The 17,336-nt window shown below is 54.0% G+C and overlaps 7 protein-coding genes across 7 annotated transcripts; 4 read left to right on the top strand and 3 right to left on the bottom strand.

Annotated features, from left to right (window-relative positions):
* Nucleotides 1–229: 229 nt before the first annotated feature.
* Nucleotides 230–1,215, top strand: Ech1_0 (Delta(3,5)-Delta(2,4)-dienoyl-CoA isomerase; the record flags this gene model as incomplete). The annotated part of the gene is made up of 2 exons (XM_014689950.1): nucleotides 230–581; nucleotides 722–1,215. The coding sequence occupies 2 exons, from the start codon at nucleotides 230–232 to the stop codon at nucleotides 1,213–1,215; spliced, it is 846 nt and encodes a 281-aa protein (XP_014545436.1).
* Nucleotides 1,216–1,403: 188 nt separating this feature from the next.
* TFB5 (General transcription and DNA repair factor IIH subunit TFB5) lies at nucleotides 1,404–1,864 on the bottom strand (the record flags this gene model as incomplete). Its single annotated transcript, XM_066131060.1, has 2 exons — nucleotides 1,404–1,756; nucleotides 1,846–1,864. 2 exons carry the CDS (start codon nucleotides 1,862–1,864, stop codon nucleotides 1,404–1,406), a joined length of 372 nt encoding a protein of 123 aa, XP_065987238.1.
* A 1,212-nt stretch (nucleotides 1,865–3,076) lies between these two features.
* On the top strand, nucleotides 3,077–3,511 carry G6M90_00g076650 (uncharacterized protein; the record flags this gene model as incomplete). The annotated part of the gene is made up of 1 exon (XM_014689952.1): nucleotides 3,077–3,511. The coding sequence occupies one exon, from the start codon at nucleotides 3,077–3,079 to the stop codon at nucleotides 3,509–3,511; it is 435 nt and encodes a 144-aa protein (XP_014545438.1).
* A 3,295-nt stretch (nucleotides 3,512–6,806) lies between these two features.
* G6M90_00g076640 (uncharacterized protein) lies at nucleotides 6,807–7,004 on the bottom strand (the record flags this gene model as incomplete). The annotated part of the gene is made up of 1 exon (XM_066131059.1): nucleotides 6,807–7,004. The coding sequence occupies one exon, from the start codon at nucleotides 7,002–7,004 to the stop codon at nucleotides 6,807–6,809; it is 198 nt and encodes a 65-aa protein (XP_065987254.1).
* A 774-nt stretch (nucleotides 7,005–7,778) lies between these two features.
* G6M90_00g076630 (uncharacterized protein) lies at nucleotides 7,779–13,044 on the top strand (the record flags this gene model as incomplete). Its single annotated transcript, XM_014689953.1, has 2 exons — nucleotides 7,779–11,285; nucleotides 11,359–13,044. 2 exons carry the CDS (start codon nucleotides 7,779–7,781, stop codon nucleotides 13,042–13,044), a joined length of 5,193 nt encoding a protein of 1,730 aa, XP_014545439.1.
* A 1,645-nt stretch (nucleotides 13,045–14,689) lies between these two features.
* On the top strand, nucleotides 14,690–15,306 carry G6M90_00g076620 (uncharacterized protein; the record flags this gene model as incomplete). The annotated part of the gene is made up of 2 exons (XM_014689954.1): nucleotides 14,690–14,914; nucleotides 14,998–15,306. 2 exons carry the CDS (start codon nucleotides 14,690–14,692, stop codon nucleotides 15,304–15,306), a joined length of 534 nt encoding a protein of 177 aa, XP_014545440.1.
* Nucleotides 15,307–16,015: 709 nt separating this feature from the next.
* G6M90_00g076610 (uncharacterized protein) lies at nucleotides 16,016–16,849 on the bottom strand (the record flags this gene model as incomplete). The annotated part of the gene is made up of 1 exon (XM_014689955.1): nucleotides 16,016–16,849. The coding sequence occupies one exon, from the start codon at nucleotides 16,847–16,849 to the stop codon at nucleotides 16,016–16,018; it is 834 nt and encodes a 277-aa protein (XP_014545441.1).
* Nucleotides 16,850–17,336: the final 487 nt, after the last annotated feature.

The raw sequence follows: 17,336 nt of genomic DNA, 5'->3' as shown, positions 1-17,336 counted from the left end.
ATTAGGTCATCGCAGCCGCTACAGTCGACCGCGGCCGAGCTTTCAAACATTGAACCTCGAACTTTGACGATCCCCCACCGAGCCTTGAGAATATTTATATATATTCAATTGTGTTTCTAAATCGAGGTAATTTGTTTCGTAATTCCACCCCCCTCTTTTTTCAAAAGCACCGCCGAGGAAAAATCATCCAGCATACCAGCCACGGCGTCACTCGGCTCTCCGCTTCGCCATGGCCGCCTACTCGTCGTACGAATTCATGCGCGTGACCTTTCCGTCGGCGTACGTCGCGCACCTGGAGATGAACCGGCCGTCTAAGCTGAATGCCTTTTCGAGGCCGGTGTGGCTCGAGTTCGGGCGCGTCTTTCGCCAGCTCAGCGACGATGCCGACGTGCGGGTGGTGGTGTTGAGCGGCGCGGGGGACAGGGCCTTCACGGCCGGCCTGGACGTGTCGGCTGCTAGTTCCGAGGGGCCGCTTTCCGGCGAGGGAGGCGACTTGGATCCCGCGCGCAAGGCCAAGGCTTTAAGGGGTCACATTGGGGAGTTTCAGGGGTGTATTTCTGAGATGGAGAGGTGTGAGAAGCGTATGTTTTACTGTCTACTGTTGCTTTGCCGCTGCCCGAGGTCCACTTGTCACTCTACGCGGAGGGAAGAAACGTGGCAGGTTGGACCTGATATTGGGGACTGAGCTAACTTGGTGTGCATCTTTTGCTTCGGCGTGTAGCTGTTATTTGCGCTCTGCACGGCGTCTCGCTAGGCCTCGCCATCGACATCTCGTGCTGCGCCGACGTCCGCCTCGCCGCTTCCAACACCCGCTTCGCCGTCAAGGAGGTTGACATTGGGCTCGCCGCCGACATTGGCACCCTCGCGCGCCTGCCCAGGATTGTCGGCTCCACGTCCTGGGTCAAGGACGTGTGCCTGTCCGCCAGGGACTTCTCCGCCCAGGAAGCCCTGCAGGTCGGGTTCGTGAGCCAAGTCCACGAGGACAAGGCGCGGACGGTGCAGGCCGCGCTGGACATGGCGTCGCGGCTGGCGGAGAAGAGCCCCGTCGCGGTGCAGGGCACCAAGGAGCTGTTGAATTACGGGAGGGATAATGGCACCGCCGCTGCGTTGCGGTACACGACTATTTGGAATTCGGTCGCTCTGCAGGCCGGCGATGTGCCGAGTGCGTTGATGAGTGTGTTTTCGAAGAAGACGCCGACGTTTGAGAAGCTGTAGACGTGGACAAGGGGGAACGTAACGCAGAATAGAAAAAACAATGCGCTTTGCTGGTGCTCGAGTAGATGTCACAGCCGAAAATACGGCCGCCACCCGATTTCCATGTGTACTGATATATGAAGGAGCGGATACGGAAATGTGCGCCGCGCTTCGTTAGACCTGAGGTCGAGTTAGGCTTGCCATCCAAGTCAAGTATTTGTCTGGTGTGGCCAACGATGGACGAATGACAGGTTGTGGTTCTTGTGGTTATTCGGAACCTGACTCGTCGACGGGCGGGAGGTTTTCCCTGAGGCGCTGTGAATGCTTGTAAGTGGTGTATCGTTTTGCGAGACGATGACAAGCGTGAGGAGGCTAGATTTTACGCTCTTGCAGATGGGTAGGTTGGAACGCACATCTTCGAGTTTCTGCTTGAGCAAGGGAACCATATTCTCCTTGACTACAACCCTCTCCTCGTCCAAGTCCTCAATGATGAAATCATGGTTATCGCTGTCGATGTTCACGATGATGGATTTGATGGAGGGATCGCACTCGATCAGGACGCCTGGAGTTTGCGAGAATGGCACTGGTCAGCTACGCTGCTCGTCGGCGGGGAAACGTTGAGCGGATGGTAGGGATAAATATTCGACGAACCTCGGATTGCGCGTGGCATTTTTGTCACTCTTGGCTGCGCCGCTTTGGGTGCACTTGGTGAAGGGCGGGCGACGTGGTGACGCAGCTTCTACCGAGTCGTGAAGGAGACTCAATGTTGTTGGCTGGAAATGGGTGTTTGGTGGTCCGTGAAATTTTGCGGGGCTGGTGGCGCATCCCATTGAGTGTGCGAAGGTGCAGGTTATGTAGCGGACGTACTCTTTTCTGATATATTAAATACTTTTATTACTATAATATAAGTATTATATAATATTTTTATATATATTTAGAGATATTTATACTTATATTCTTATATTATTTACTAAGAAAAATAAGTATCTTTTAATAATTAGCTTCTTATTAGCCCACATCCCCGTCCGCTACAAAAGCTGCACCTTCGCACACTCAATGGGATAGTGCAGAACAGTACAAGGCGGCGATCGATCCAATCACGTCTTCACCTTCCGGACCCTGCTGCACCCGTCAAGTCCAATCGTCAAGCCGTCATGCCGCGGCACGACGGACGCCATCCTACCTGTTAGTCTCAGACGGCCCAAAGCAGACCCAAAATTTGCCTTCATCGTCCGTCCCAAACGCAGGAGGCGTCAAGAGGAGGCGTAACCATAGCCGCCCGGCAACGTCCATCTCCGGGTCTTGTTGGTTCAGTCTCGCCACCATGCGCCCTCCGCAGGTGCCAAGTGCGTATTTGCAACCATCTGCCGCGTATTAGCCTTTGCGTCACCGGAAAGGCAAGAGACTGCTTGACTGCGTCCACCGGACCCCCTCCATGCACGTCACGTCTGGTACATGCTGAGATACGTTCCGGCAGAATAAAAAGGTGGTGTGGTCCAGCAGCTCCAGCAGGCTGCTTCAACAATGTCCCGACACCTCGACCTGACCACGTACGTGCGTGCTTGAATCTCAGCGCTCGAGCTGCCGTGGTTTGCGATGCCGGTATTTTCCTCCTTATCAACGGCGGTGAAACATTGACACAAACCACGGGCCTGTCTCTTGTTTGCCGTCCTCTCTGTGACTTCTGGCCGGCACCACCACAGATTCAGACCATCAAGATAACAGCTCCAAAGATCCGCGCCCTAGTACGACGCCGGCATACTCCATCGTCGATATCTCTAATAGCTACCTACCGCATACCCGATACCCTACTGATTTCCCCAATCGTCAAAGGCCGTTCTTGTTTCCTTTTTGTAGTAAATCCTAGGCCTCCACGTCCGACATGTCCACGACCGACACCTCGGGCATGTCCACAGAACCCTTCGTCTGGGTCATCATTCCTCTTGTTGCCGTCTTCTCTGTCGGTACATTCATAGTGTTCATCTGGAACCGCCAAAGACGGAGACAAAACCCCGACCGGCGTGCCTGGCCCGAGGACAGAGTCCTTGTGGGTAGCTCCTACATCAGATACAGGCGCGGCCTGAGGTGGTCGCCATGGTCGGAGACGCGGTCGGTGGAGGGCTTGAATGAGCTGGGCGAGGCCCCTCCGCCGTACGATTCAAAGAAGCCGCCCGCCCTGCATAATCAACATGCAACAAGGCGCGAGGAGACGGGCGAGGAGGGTTCGGAGCTACGGGACTTGGAGACTGGCGGACGACCGCCAGCATATCCTGCCCAGCCGCCGCTGGCAGTTATAACAGATACGAGGACGTCGTGACCTGTTTGTTTTGGTGGTGGTTGTTGTCATTTTTCACGTTGGACATGATTTATCGCACCGGGTTATGGGAAAATTGGGAGCTGGCAAATACAAACACGTGAACGGGGCGTTTGACTTGGTGGACTTTGCGTGCTTGGTAATGAATTGGACAATGGAGGTGAAATTCGGCGTTTGTTACGGCTTTCTCCCCCTTTCCCCCCCTTTCCTTCTGCTTCTTGGCTCATGTATAGTCACAGTGGTATGTGTATTTGTTCTTCCTACAGATCTACAATCGGACTACATTAATGAAATGAAGAAATCGAGTCGTGTTATATGGAGTTACTGCGAATGCAGCCAGGTTGGTAGCTTCGTGGATGCCTGAAAGAAAAAGATCCTTTCCGTGGGAATCCTACAAACTCTTTGGTGTTGAGAGGCGGGCCGAAGGCGCCTTTGCGCATGGCTTCAACGACCAAGCGCAAGGTTGTTTTACAGCTTGAGAAATGGCCACCCTTGAGTTGGTGAGCAAGATGATATTTATCGAATTTGGCACTGGATAGTCGAAATGACAACCACGCCAGGACCTATGACGGTGTTGCCCTGCTTGAGCTCCGGGATAGAGCCGCAAGGGTTTCACTACACTAGAGCTGTGAAAGTGTTGTGACGTTGTTTACGGAATGTGCTTACTTGAGACGGGCGGTCATGATCACAAATATATTGCTTGTTGCATCTTGGTGTCATGAGCACAGTTGCGGGGACAGGGCTAAAAGTCTGAAATATCAGAGCTATCACGATGAGCAAGTGCAGTGCTACGTTTGTGAGTTACGCCCGTTATGAGTGGGTGCGTAATCCGTTTTATATCATTCACAACAACTTTCTACTCTCTTTCACTGCGTATAGGAACGAAAGGGCGCAGTATGATGTCGTTCCTTGTCATTCTCCCAATGTTGGGTACATAGCTTGGGTATATGCTTTGACAGGCGGGAAACTAGTATTCCGTGACTCCCTGCGTATCTTTAATGCCTTTCCTGGGATGCGGGATAACTGATGATGAAACCTGGCCTTGATGCCACTGTCGGGGTGCTCGCAGGAAGATGAGCTTATTTGATTGAGCACAGGGATCTCGATCCGCGACGTGGTAGTTGTTTTTGGTGTATTGTAGTACGAGGTAGCCGTCTTGTCATTCGTCTGGGGCCGCGTCGTGTATGGAATCGTATTGGACATTTGCTTGTTGGTGTGCTGCTCGTAATTCATTCGTGTAGTCGTCAAGATTAGCCATGTGCATACAGGGTGATGCAGACAACCTATAAAACAATGGAGACAATTCGTGCCACGGTCCCCGAACAGTTCGAATACTCATTGCCTCTGACCAAGTTGTCCTTCTACCTACCGATTGAGTGCTGTTGATTTGACGCACTGCGCTTTACATGCTGATATTTTGGAGTGCATGGCATCAACCGGGTGTACACAGCCACGTGCCATTGATAGGTTACGTGCGTACTCGGTCCTTCATACAATACAATAATAACCACCTGCCATGCAGCCCTTTAGACGGGATTGGATGTAACCTGGTGATTTGCCGCGATATTCAAACAAGGTTCACATCCCCAACCCTTCAAGCTCCGGGAACCACGCCAAGGGATACATTTGGAATGCGTGCCTCCAAATCTGGCGCATCACCAGCCGCCAGCACTACGAATTGGGACGGTGAATGGAGACGGCGGAATCAAAGTGCGGAGGCGACGTGCCAAGCCCAAGTGTTTTGGCCGGCATCCAAGAAGATAGCCGAATAAAAAAAAGGTTGGACTCGCTAGACTTGGTCCGGGACCAGCCCCAAATGAACCGTCTGATCGTCATGGCCCGACGCTACGTGGCGGGCATTCAGAGATTCGCAACCAGATGACTGAAAAAAAAAAGACCTCATTAAGCTTGACCGAGTTTTTTTTTATCGTGCTTCCATCTGACGGTTACCATGGCAGCGAGGCAACTTGAGCCTGAGGTACAGAGAGTTTGTACAAGTGATTGGTCGGCGCGGGCTTGTGTGTGGAGGTCGCATTTGGAGAGGAGCCCTGGATGTGGCTGCACATGTCTGGTGGGCTTGGCAGCATTGAAATTGAATTTGGGTCCCGAACGGGCCTCTGTGGAGAAGAGGAACGCTTGAAACTTTGTGGCCACGGGGTGTTTGGTTTGGCAAGGCGCATGGCGCATGAGCTTCAATTATTCCCATCACGGTATGGAGTTTTCGAATGGTACCAGACGCAGCGGTGCTTGGCTGGGGACGATGATGTCTGCCGAGCTCGGACCCCATTGTTGTTGGAACGACCGGCAGCTTTCCCCGATGGTCTGATGCTGTTTTAATTTTTAATTTTTCAATGATCATCTCTGGTGTATGTAAAAAGAGGAACCAGCCGGAACGGACATGGGTCAAACAGTCTTCAGTTTGGGGACGGACGAGGGAGGCATTGACAAGAGAAAAAGAAGGCACCATGGAACAATTCGTTGCTTCATATGAGTGCAGACGCTTCTTCACCTTGCAGAATTTTTTGCAGAGCTGCGCAGTTGTGCACAGACTTGGTGCGCCAGGCCATCTGGAGGCGCATGCAGTTGGACGGGCTAGTGAGGCGTGTCATTCGGGTTGCAGGTCGAGATGTGCTCAAGATTTCCGGTGTTTGTGGTTATCGGTGCCGCGGCATTGATGAGTGGCAGTTGTAAAAATGTTTGGCCGCAACTGGGGAGGGGAGGACATGGGACCGACCTTTGGAAGCCAGCATGGTTCTTTTTTTTTTTTTTTTTCCCTTCCTAATTTTCGTGACACACAAACGCCGCTCCTCATTTCCTTGCTGTCGCCACCGTCACCTCCAGCATTCACCATGACGCCACGGCTTGGTACCAGACTGCATATCCGAATCAGACAAGATCGAGGCCAAACAGTCTGGTTCAACGGTCCAAAAGTCCCAGGTGCCATCAATTGATGTCGCTAGCGTGCTAGCTTACCCGAGCTGCCCGCGCGCCCACCCGACCAGCCACCCCGGTGCCGCAGAGCTGTCTGCAGGCTATCTGCAGGCTGCCTGCAAGCTTCATTGGATCAGCTCGCCAGCACCGCCAACTCATCAATCCAGCCCCCCGTCAATCAGGGCCCTGTTTGGACAACAACAAAGCGTCGTCGTCCTATCGTCGAGCCCTGCTTCTCCGTAGATGGCTTGCGCATTTGGTTGGGCTGCCACCGCCCCTCCTCTGACGGTCTGAAGGTCCTTGACTTCTGGGAGTCTGTGGGCCTCTTACTTTGCCTGCTCTCCGCCTCCGCCGCCACATCAATTGATCACTCGCACTCCATCATCTTGGGGTTCACGCTTCGAAGCCGGCTGATGCTTGCTGCTGCTGCTGCTGCGCTGCTGCTGCTCCTCCTGCCGCTAGTTTCGCTGCCGCTTGCTGGTCGCCCGTTGGCTTCACCTGTCTGTCGCCCATGGACAAGATCCCACCTCTCATCTTCTTCCATCACATCGTCATCCTCGCGCATGGTCTGCTCTCGTCTTGCTGCTAGTCATCTGCTGTCTGCGACCAAAGTCCACACAGAGTTACATACGGGGTTCCTCACACTTGTGGCGAACCTGCGGGAACACCCTTGCTGCCGCTCCCAACTTTAGCACCAGGCCAGACAAAGCCCCTCTCCAGTTGGACGACAACGACAATAGACAGCCCAAGTCGTTGGAGACTTGGGACACGGCCTCCTTTCGTTGGTGTGCTCAGCGCCGTCACCCCGTTGCCACAGCACTGGCCTTGCGCATGGTTCGACTTGACACCACTGCTCGCACAACCGCCTCTTTCGTCTCCCCAAGCGTAACGTCTTGAGCTGCGACGTTCAACGGCGGGAACAGCGCCTTTAGTCTTTTTGTCCCTTCTCTTTTTTCCCTCTTTTTGCTCTAACACCCCTTCTTGAATTTGCGCCGCCTCCTTTTTCTCCAAGTTTGCAAGATTGGGGACACGACTGATTGCGTCAACCGTCGCCCACTGTGGGTTCGTCGCATGTCCCAAATCCGAGATACAGGCAACAGTCTTTTGTGTTGTGTGACTCTGGCTGACCTTTTGACCACTGCCCAGGTTGTGCTTCTTTCAGCAGTCTTGTTGCACCGTTCCGCATGTCTTGATACCATCTTGGCCTTTTGATATCCTCAACTGCCCGGGACACGGTAGCCCGCCTTGCTCCTGATCCTCAACGCTGCGAGGCTGTGAAATAAGGAGCCTCTGAGGTCGGCTCAATCCCCATTCCTGTTCCCCTCCGCACGTCAGCACAATGGGCGCCGAATCTAGGAAAGTGCCACCACTTCCTGCCCCGACTGAGACTGACACGACAACTCCGAGCGAGGTGGCAACCGACCTGTCCAAGCCTGGCGACGAGAAATCCTCCTACTCTATTCCCGAGGATGGTACCCCAGTCACTATCCGAACTCGCGGCCACAAATCCAGCAAATCTCAAACGTCCTTACTGATTGAGTATTTCGAGGGTGGGAAAAGCGGATCTGGTGGCCAAGAACGCAAACCAAGCGTCCGCGTCCGTCTGACTCCGTCCAAGAAGAGCAAAGGCGATCATATCCAAGTGACCGAGACCAAGGGCTCCCGCAAGGCTTCCCTCACCCGCCGCATTCCCCTTGACCAAGCCATCGCATCTCGGGAAATCGAGTTGCACGACGCTGAGGACACAAACAGCATGACATCGTATGCTTCGGCAACCGAGGAATCTAATGTTTCGAGAAATCCCATCGACATTGAAATAGACCGCAGCCACAGGCGAAGGCGCCCCGCGAGTCCGTTGATACCCTCTGCCGAGCCGTATCAGCCAGGGAATCCTTCCGAGATCTCTGCCATCCCAACAGACAGCTTTTTGGACGGCTCGGGTCCTGCAGGAGACAGTAAACGCTCCTCTAGCCCTTTTCGCGGTGAGGCACTTATTGGTGCCACGGCCGCCGGTGCGCTGGCAGGATCGGCCATGGGCGAAATAAGCAACAATAAAACTCGAGCAAAGGAGCGTGTTAAACTTACCGAAAAATCAAAAGACAAGTCCGAGAAGAGGCGACATTCAAAAAGCAGGGCTAGCAGTGTTGTTAGTGAGCGCGCTGTGGATGAGGCTCGGTCCCCACGTCAACGGTCCAGTCGCGGTCACCAGGAATCCAATATAAGTGCGGCGGATTCCAGTGTTGTGTCGTCTCATCTCGCCCCGAGCCATCGCTCCCTTGATACGCGTTCCGTCCGCTCTGGAGCCTCGAAATCATCAATCAATAACCCAAAACTTCTTGAGACTGTGGAGGATGCTATCCGAAGGCTAATCTTACCCGAATTGAGCGCGCTTAAGAGGGAGCAAAGCAAACGTGAAAGTCGGCGTGGCTCACTCACTTCGTCCGTCACCTCTGTTTCGAGAGAGGACGTCTCATCCGACCGCAGGCGGTCTTCTGGCGGACGAGGCGAGAGCTCGCGAGATGGGGCAAAACAAAGAGACCGACGGAATCGAGAGGCACGCCATGACTACGATGATGACATCTCATTGCGTAGCCCCAGCCATGATTCCATCAACGCTGAGTACGAGGCACATGAAGGAGATGCCACAACCCCAAGGCGCAGTAACGATCTGCTAAAAGCTGCTGCTGCTGGAGCTGCTGGGGTGGCATTGGCCAAGGGTGCGAGCTCTGCCATGGATGATGTTGTTCAGTCACCAGATAGAAAACAACGTGAGAGACGCAGGAGAAGAGCCGAAAACACCAGAAGTCGTAGCCTGGATCACGAGCAGTTTGATTCAGAGTTGGACGACGAGCACCTTGCACCTGAGCCCCCGATGCCACTAATGAGCGACATAAACCCTTCCGAGCTTACTCGAACTTCCATCCTGTCGGCCGAATCAGACCGACCACACTCTGCGAGCGAAGAGCTTGTGGCTGCGCCGGCTAGAGGTCTTGTCCACGGCGAACAGGCGGTTTCAGGCGCGTCAACCCCGACTCGTGTCAAGTCGCCGGTAAACCAAGAGCAACATGCCCTGGCTATGCATCACGCAAACGTATCTCATGGTGACCTAACAGCATTACCTCGAGGCAGCAAGGACTATGTTGAAGAATACGAGACAGATGAGTATGGACGAAAGATTCCCATCGGCTCCTACGACGACTACGAACGCAGCAGAGGCGTGCCTGAGCCAGTTGACTATCCTGAAGATGATTTTGAAGACCGCTACTACAGCACGCAAGATGTCCCTCCGCCTCTTCGGTACGTTCCTTATCAAGCCGGCGCCAGAGGACTTAGCCCGATTCCCAGTGTTTCCGGATACACGGAAGCTGGCAGTGAAGCACCACTACCCCGGGATTCCATGGAAATGCCCTCCCCAGCCAAGTCACCTGAACGAACTCGTCAACACTTGTCCTTGCAATCAGATGGCTCTGCAGGAGGCAACGTGCGCAGCCGGGAATTCGACCGGGCCTCTGCAGATGGCGGAGAGCAATTTGATGAGACTGCTACTGGTCAGGCTGTTCGAGGAATCGCGGCGAACCCCAACTTTGTTCATTCTCCCATTGGTGTCGAGTCTGCGGTTGCGTCTCTGGTAGATGGATCAATGCTCGACCAATCTGTCATTACTGGAGCTTCGGGATATGATCAAAACGCTGCCAGGGATTCAAATGTTTCATACGAGGAACAACCCAGGCCTGAGATTTCTCCCAACATCGACAGCCCTGAGAAGATGGACGTTAATGACCCTCGTGAACCAGAGGACGAAAGACAAACTACACCAGGGTCCAAGTCCGTGGCTCAGTCTCAGGAATACGCAGAGTATGATGTTGATGAGTATGGGAGAAAGGTACCTCGAACCAAGTATCGACACTCGCCGACTGCATCGGAAGCCGCCATCACAGCTGGCGCAGTTGGCGCAGCAGCAGCAGCGTTGAAAGCTGCAAAGGAGAGGAAGCAAGCAGTAGCCTCAGGACAGTTCGTGGAGGACTTCCAGCCCGCTGGTGTGGCTCGAAATAGATCCTTCAAAGAGAGAACCATGCAACATGGCTGGGAGCCACGTAACACTCCAACTCACAGCATTGATAGACTGGACCTCGAAGAACATCCAAAGCTAGGTGCCAGTGGTCTGCCTGACATGGATAATCCTATGCCAGAAATTGGATATGTCGACGATGAGCTGCAGACCAATCCCTCGTTGATCGAAGAGCGTCTTGACGGCGAGCCCGCCCATAAGGACTGGTCTGGTAGGGCAACACCAACACAAGGAGAGATGAGCGGGTATGCTCCAGAGGCCAAGGGCAAGGAAGCTGGAGCAGGAGGGCTTGGAGTTGCTGAGGCCATTGGAGCTGCCGCATTGGGAGCTGCCGCAGGCATGGCTGCCACCCACAGTAATGAAGCGAGCCAAGATCAGGATGAATGGCACCGTACATCTGACGAGCGGAAACGGGACACTCTGCTTACCAATCCATATGAAGACGCGAGCCCTATTGTGAATCCTGAGCTCAGTGAAAAGTTGCTCAGCAGAGGACTCGAAGTTCCGTTCAACACCGGCAGTCCTGGTTTTGGTCAAAAGTACGACGAGGGCTACATGTCAAACGGTCCGAACCGGACCCCTGATCCGCAGGCGAAGGGCAAGGCGGTTGATTTTAATGCTGCTGTAACAGACGACGATCCCTTCTATGTGCCCAAGTCTCATGCTCGGCACATGAGCGGCATGTCCCAGGGCATGGCCTCGCCATTCTACGACGCCGCCACAGGTGCGGGTATAGAACGCATCGAAAATAAAGACATCCTAGCCTTGATGCAACACGTAAGTTACCCCGACACACCCAGCAGCAAGGCCGTATAATCCCGCATCTTTTTCCTTGACTGACAATGCATAGTTGATGGTGCGTGACGCCCAACGAAGCGCCCGGGATACAGAAATTGTTGCCTTGCTCATGAATGCTGCTCTCGAGATGCGCAACTCCTTCCGTGAGATGAAGGAACTTGTGCAAGACACCGGGGATGATGTGATCTTCTCCAATGCGGAAAACACAGAAAAGCTGCAAAAGGCCATCAACGGGCCGAGGCCATATCCGGGGGCAGCCTCCCGCTCCCTGCAAAGCCCGTCGCAAGCTGGCACGTTTGATGAAGCTGCTGTCAAGAAGAAGAATCTCTGGAAGCGGGCTTTGCAAGGCCTTAGTGCCAAGGGCACCAACGACCTAACCCGCATCGAAGATATGCTTATGCAGCTTCTCGGCGAAGTCGATGTACTCAAGACGCAGACAGCACCGGCAGTTTCGACTGGGGGACCAGGGCAATCATATGAAAATTTCCGAGCCGAGGATCAGTTTGAACAAGACAAGGGCTACGAGCCAGAAGGCATTTCGACACCTACGCCTGCCACGCAGTCGCAAGCAGCACCCGCATCACAGCCCCGTGGCCAAGCGGCTGGCGGTGTTGAGCGAAAGTTCTCTGAGCACAGAATCAGTACTGTGCCTGAAAATGACGATGAGTACCAGTACGACCATCCCAGCCCAAGTGCAGAGAGATCTGGCGGTGGGTATCTGCAGACCGCAACTCAAGCAGAACACGTTCAGCGTGGAGGCTCGGTTCCTCTTGATACTCCGCCACGGCTGGCGCCTGCTGCAGATCCTCAACCCCTCAGCGCCGAGAACACACCACGAACCGACAAGGGCAAGAAACACAAGTCCAGCAGCTCTAGCGGGTGGTTGCCAAAGATTTCGCGATGGTCAGGAACGACAGCCTCGAGTGTTGGAAAGGCTCTCCGCGGCAGTGGTTCCTCCAAGAAGGGACCAAAATACGATGATTTCCAACCTCCCTCCAGGTCTGCATCTAGTCTTGCGTCATACGACGATGATCACATGTACAGCCATGACCCATATGGCGAAGACAAACTGCACTCTGGGTTCTCGGATCCAAACCTTCAGGGAATTCGAGGCGAACGCCGCAACTCACAAGGTCCGCCGCCGACTTCATACATGACGCCCGAGGATCCCAAGTACAAGGCACATCGGAACTCGCTGAACTTGCAGCATCCCCAGCCAAGACCTGGTCAAACAGAGAGATTCCGAACTGCTTTGGAGTCTTCAGCGCAGGAGTACAACAACCCCATGACACCAAGATCTACTGAGTGGGCTGGTTCAGCAACCAGCCTTAACCGCTTGCCTCCAAACACCAATAGATACAGCAACAACTCGTCTGTTCCAGGCCCCGAGGCCGACTACTTCTCATCGCCTGGCCAGCAATCCGGACCGCCTCGCCCTCCCAAGGAGCCAATTGAATCTCCTGGCTCACAAACGCCGCCCAAGTCCAGTCGGCTATCCAAGATACAGAAGGAGGGCAGTCCAGCTCCCCAGCAGAGCTCCGAGAGCGGGTACGGTACGATGACGGCGACGTATCTCAGCCACTACTCTGGAAGTAGCCCCAAGTTGGAGAATAGGAATCTGAATGCTGCGCTTGGCGTTCCCAGTCGACGACCTAGCGGGCCACGAGCCATGACACCAAAGAGCCCTGAAGACGAGGCAGCAAGAGAAGAAAGACGACGAAAAAGAGGTACGGCTTGAACAAGGTATTTAATTCACGTGGAAATTATCACTAATGTTTTCTTCTTTTTTCAAGATACATTTGGAACTGTAGCTAGTGAAGATACAGACACCTTCTGAAGTGCACGCTGCGCCAATTAGACGCTCATGTTTTTGCCTATACGCCATGTTGGCATTTCGGTATAGCCAAGTTAGCAAAGCAGAAGTGATTGGGGACGAGTTGGCCATCAGAAATGCAACTGGAATGACGTGGCACAGTCTCTGATGGGGGAGATAGGAAACCAAGGGGGAAAACACAACATGCACAAGCAATAATTACCTCAGGGACCGGCATATATGTGGCCATGGTAGAGGGAGCCTGGGCCAGAGTTCCAGGGGAAAGAGAGGAAGCCCGATCTCCTATTCATCTTTGTTTTTATTATCCGGGAGCGTTGTCTACTCCCTGTGTTTCCATGACGAAATGACGACCAGTTATTTTTTTTTTTTTGGCATTTAGATCTGAGCATCAATGCCGGTCTTTTGGTATTGAGATGCAACTGTATCGACGGTGTTGGTATCGAACCCTAGGTATAGCCTGATTTCGCAGTGGAAAGCGAATGAAGTTGATTTGGTCTGGCATTTGATTTGACCCTCCTGAGTGCAAAACATTGTGATGGTGGGTAGCAAGAAGCCATTTCTGTCTCCGTCGGGCATCTTGTGCTCGTCCTAAATCATGGCGTCTCGCGATCAAGCATGAAGTCAGGAAACGACACTCGGCAATACCCGTGAAAACCAACAAAGACTGGGCTGCCCAGTGATGTCGGAGATGTCTCGTGCTAAAAATAGCACCACGATTCAAGCGATGAGCTGAAGTGACACTTCCGGATTGTAGACTCTAACCTAGGTACAGAGTAAGTTGCCAACCTATCGCAAGTTGAAGCGAGCCATCAAAGCGGTCGCCCTTGTGGCCGTCGTTTTGCTAGCCGAGTGGCAAACACGATCCAAATCCATCGCTAATCATGATCCTGGGGTTCCGGTCTAGGAATGGATGGCGAAGCGATTTTCGTTTCTCAATCTACGGCTCTAAGACGGGGGAACCCGGCGCCGATTCTTCCAGAGCGCTTATTCGCATGGGCCGTCCGCTCCCGTTACATCCAGGCGTCGAGGCTGCCAGGAACACGGTCATCTGAGAGGTCGCTCGGCCATCTGCCGGGCTGGAATCTGGACGGTGGACCTGGACCGCATCTTGGGCTGAAGGGCTGAAGCAGGGATCGTCACGTTGGATTCCCCTCTACGGCAACTAGTTTGGCCAAAAAGATGCCAGGTACGGGGTACGGGGAAAAGATGGGATCTCGATGCATCGCCGAGTGTCACGGTCGGGCCATCGGTATGCTAGGACTTTGATGCCTTGTTCGGGTCAGCTTTGCGCGAAGCATGGGATCAGCTTCGCTGGCTACATCGGGTGCTTCCTGGCCGAATTCAGCTTCTAGCACTTTGAACGCCAGGATCGTGAAGGATGCTGTGCTTACGGGCTTATGAAGCCAGCGTCTGGGTGTATAAGATGTCTGCTTCATCCTACCCAAGCCTGTGTTTTTGGCTTCACTGAACGACACAGAAACACACAGCAGATACAATCAGTAACTTGTCGACACTTTTTACTCATTCTTGTTTTCCAACGGCCTGCAGAATGAAGGTGTCTACTGTTCTCTTGTACATGGCCCTCGGCGCCACGTCTGCCCGCGCCCTGCCCACCGAGGCCGTCGACGTCCAAGGCGGACTGGAAGCCCGCGGCAACCTGCCCGACCTCAACGCCCTCCAGTCCAAGTATGCGCGTGGCATCATCGCCCAGGCCAAGAAGGACGGGGTTGGCGCCCACGGATGCCAGGCTGGCATCGCCACCGCTCTCACCGAGGTACGCCCTTGCCGTGCCAACCAGGGCCCCGAATACGTTGGTTGAGACGGGTTCTCTTGCTGATTGCTCTTTGTGGAATATAGTCCAGCCTCGTCATGTACGCCAACAGTGGTGTTCCAGCTTCCTTGAAACTGCCGCACGACCGCGTCGGCTCTGACCACGACAGCGTCGGCCTCTTCCAGCAGCGCGCCTCTATTTATAAGAATGTCCAGTGTGACATGGACGCGGCTTGCTCGGCGGGCCAGTTCTTCACCGAGATGAAGCGCTTCAAGGGCTGGCAGACCATGGCTGTTGGTACGCTTTGCCAGCGTGTCCAGCGGTCTGCTTACCCTGATCGTTATAATAAGTTTGTGCCTACTGCCACCAAGGTTTGCAAGGCTGGCGGTTTGTAGGGGAGTCGAGGCTTGGGATGCGTGCGGATGTGTAGATAAAAACAAAGAAGCAGCAGTATAGGAAAGGGCAGAGGATAAGCGAGCCCCCTTTTGTTTACACAGACTAGACTGATCCTGCCATTTTCTTTCATGACTCTGCATCCTACTTGGTAGCATACCGATGACCCGACCGTTGAATGTACATCTACGTCTGGCTGTTGGGCGCAGAATGTTGGAAATTTACTACAGTGGAAACCAAATATATCTGCTATTTGACGACACTATTCATTTCGAGATGCAGATTTGCCTGAAACTCACGAAAGAGACTGCCTCTCTTCAGCTGGAGTACGTTGAGAGACGAGTAGTTTTGCTGGGTCGAAACACGGCCCCAATAGAAAGGGCGACATGTGCTGACACTCATCGTGATGGATTCGTAGGAACGAAAAGAGTGGTACGTAATGAATTCCAAGTAGGATATAGGTCACTAAGCTTAATATTTTCTCGCAATCATAGTGATGGTGATTAGAGACGGTGAATCCAGTGGTGCCCTTTATTCAACATGTCAACAACAGCTACAGACAGGCGTTTATCAAGATGTACGGCGCAGTTATTTTATTCAGGAACTAGTTGATACGAGATGAGGAATACAGGATCCAAAGCAGTCATGGAACACCAGTGCGAAGCATCACGATCCATGAACAAGGCCATCTCGAGCCGACGAAACAGGGCCCTAATCAACAATGGTGCTAGAGCCACGAGAAGTAATAGACTCATAGTCACCCACCGACCTCCTCCAAAAGCACAGTCTCGCCAGCCACCCTCGCCGCTTCCTCGGCACCTCCCTCTCCGAAACAGACGACGCCTCCGAGCGGCCCCTGGTCCTGGCCCAGCGCCGCCCCGGCGGCGGCGGCATGGGCACCACCTTATTACTGTGACAGTAGCACCCGCAGCAGTCACAGCAAGGCTTCGCCGGGCGCGCAGGCACCGTCGCAGCAGGCCGCGGCCACAATGGCGGCCGCGTCGTCTTCCTGGCGCCGCCGGCCTCTACGTACAGCGACAACCGGACGGCGAGGACATAGACGTCGACGAGGCCGACGGGCACGGCGTCAAGGTACAAGTTCTTCCTGCCGGCCATGTGGCACAGCCGCTGCAGCATGTAGCTCAGCGACAGGTCGGCGTCGTCAAGCTCGGGGGCGAACGGAATACGCCCCCCGGGCATCTTGATGCTGGCGAGGGCGTTTCCGACATCCTGGAGCGAAATCTCGGCGGCGTCGGGCATCATGGACCGGAAGTCCGCCCCTGCAACGTGGGATTCCGCGTCAAACTCCCTGATGGCCTCCTTGGGCATCCTGTTTCGAAGGCGCCATATGCGCCAGACCAGCCCGTTCCACGAGGGCTCCGTGACGGGCGGCGGCGGCGTGATGCCCACGGCGGCCTCGAGGCGTCCGACGCGCCTGTCTAGGCTGGGCAGGCTTACGGGCTTTGCGACATCGTCTATCCAGAAGGGGACGTCTTTGATGCCTTCGAGGTTGGAAATGACGGCCGCACAGCGAAGCTCTTCCATTGTGAAGAGATGGGAAGCTACTTTTTTTGTTTTGGGCTCAGTGGTTCCAAGTTGAGGATAAGGAGGGAGAGAAGGATCTTTTGTGATCTTGAGGACCACGAGTGTGTGGGAAAAAGAAAAAAAAGAAAAGTGAGGCGGTCTGTTGGTCCTTCACCAGCTTTCATACCCTCGAGCTTGGCCTTTTTCTTGTCTACCCCGCTTGCCCTGTCTGCCTAAATGCATGCGGCGCACCAACATGCATCGCGGTGAGAGCCAATAGCTGCGATATCAGACAGTCTCGACCCAATCTTGTACACGAGGTCAAGTGGCCTCAGGCAAGTTGAGTTGTCCCTTGTCTCGATTTGGGTAGCAACCAAGGGGACCCCGCAAAGTTCACCGGTGAAGTTGCGGTCATGTCGGTCGGGCAGGGCGAACGGCAGCTAGTCGGGCTCTGGTATGGGGAAACGAGACATGCATGTTTCCTTGAATGAACCAAGATGGGTTTCTC

The sequence above is a fragment of the Metarhizium brunneum genome, chromosome 4, assembly GCF_013426205.1.
Source record: "Metarhizium brunneum chromosome 4, complete sequence".
Taxonomy (NCBI): Eukaryota; Fungi; Ascomycota; class Sordariomycetes; order Hypocreales; family Clavicipitaceae; genus Metarhizium; species Metarhizium brunneum.
Note: the sequence above shows the minus strand (reverse complement) of the source record. Positions and strands in the feature narration are given on the sequence as shown.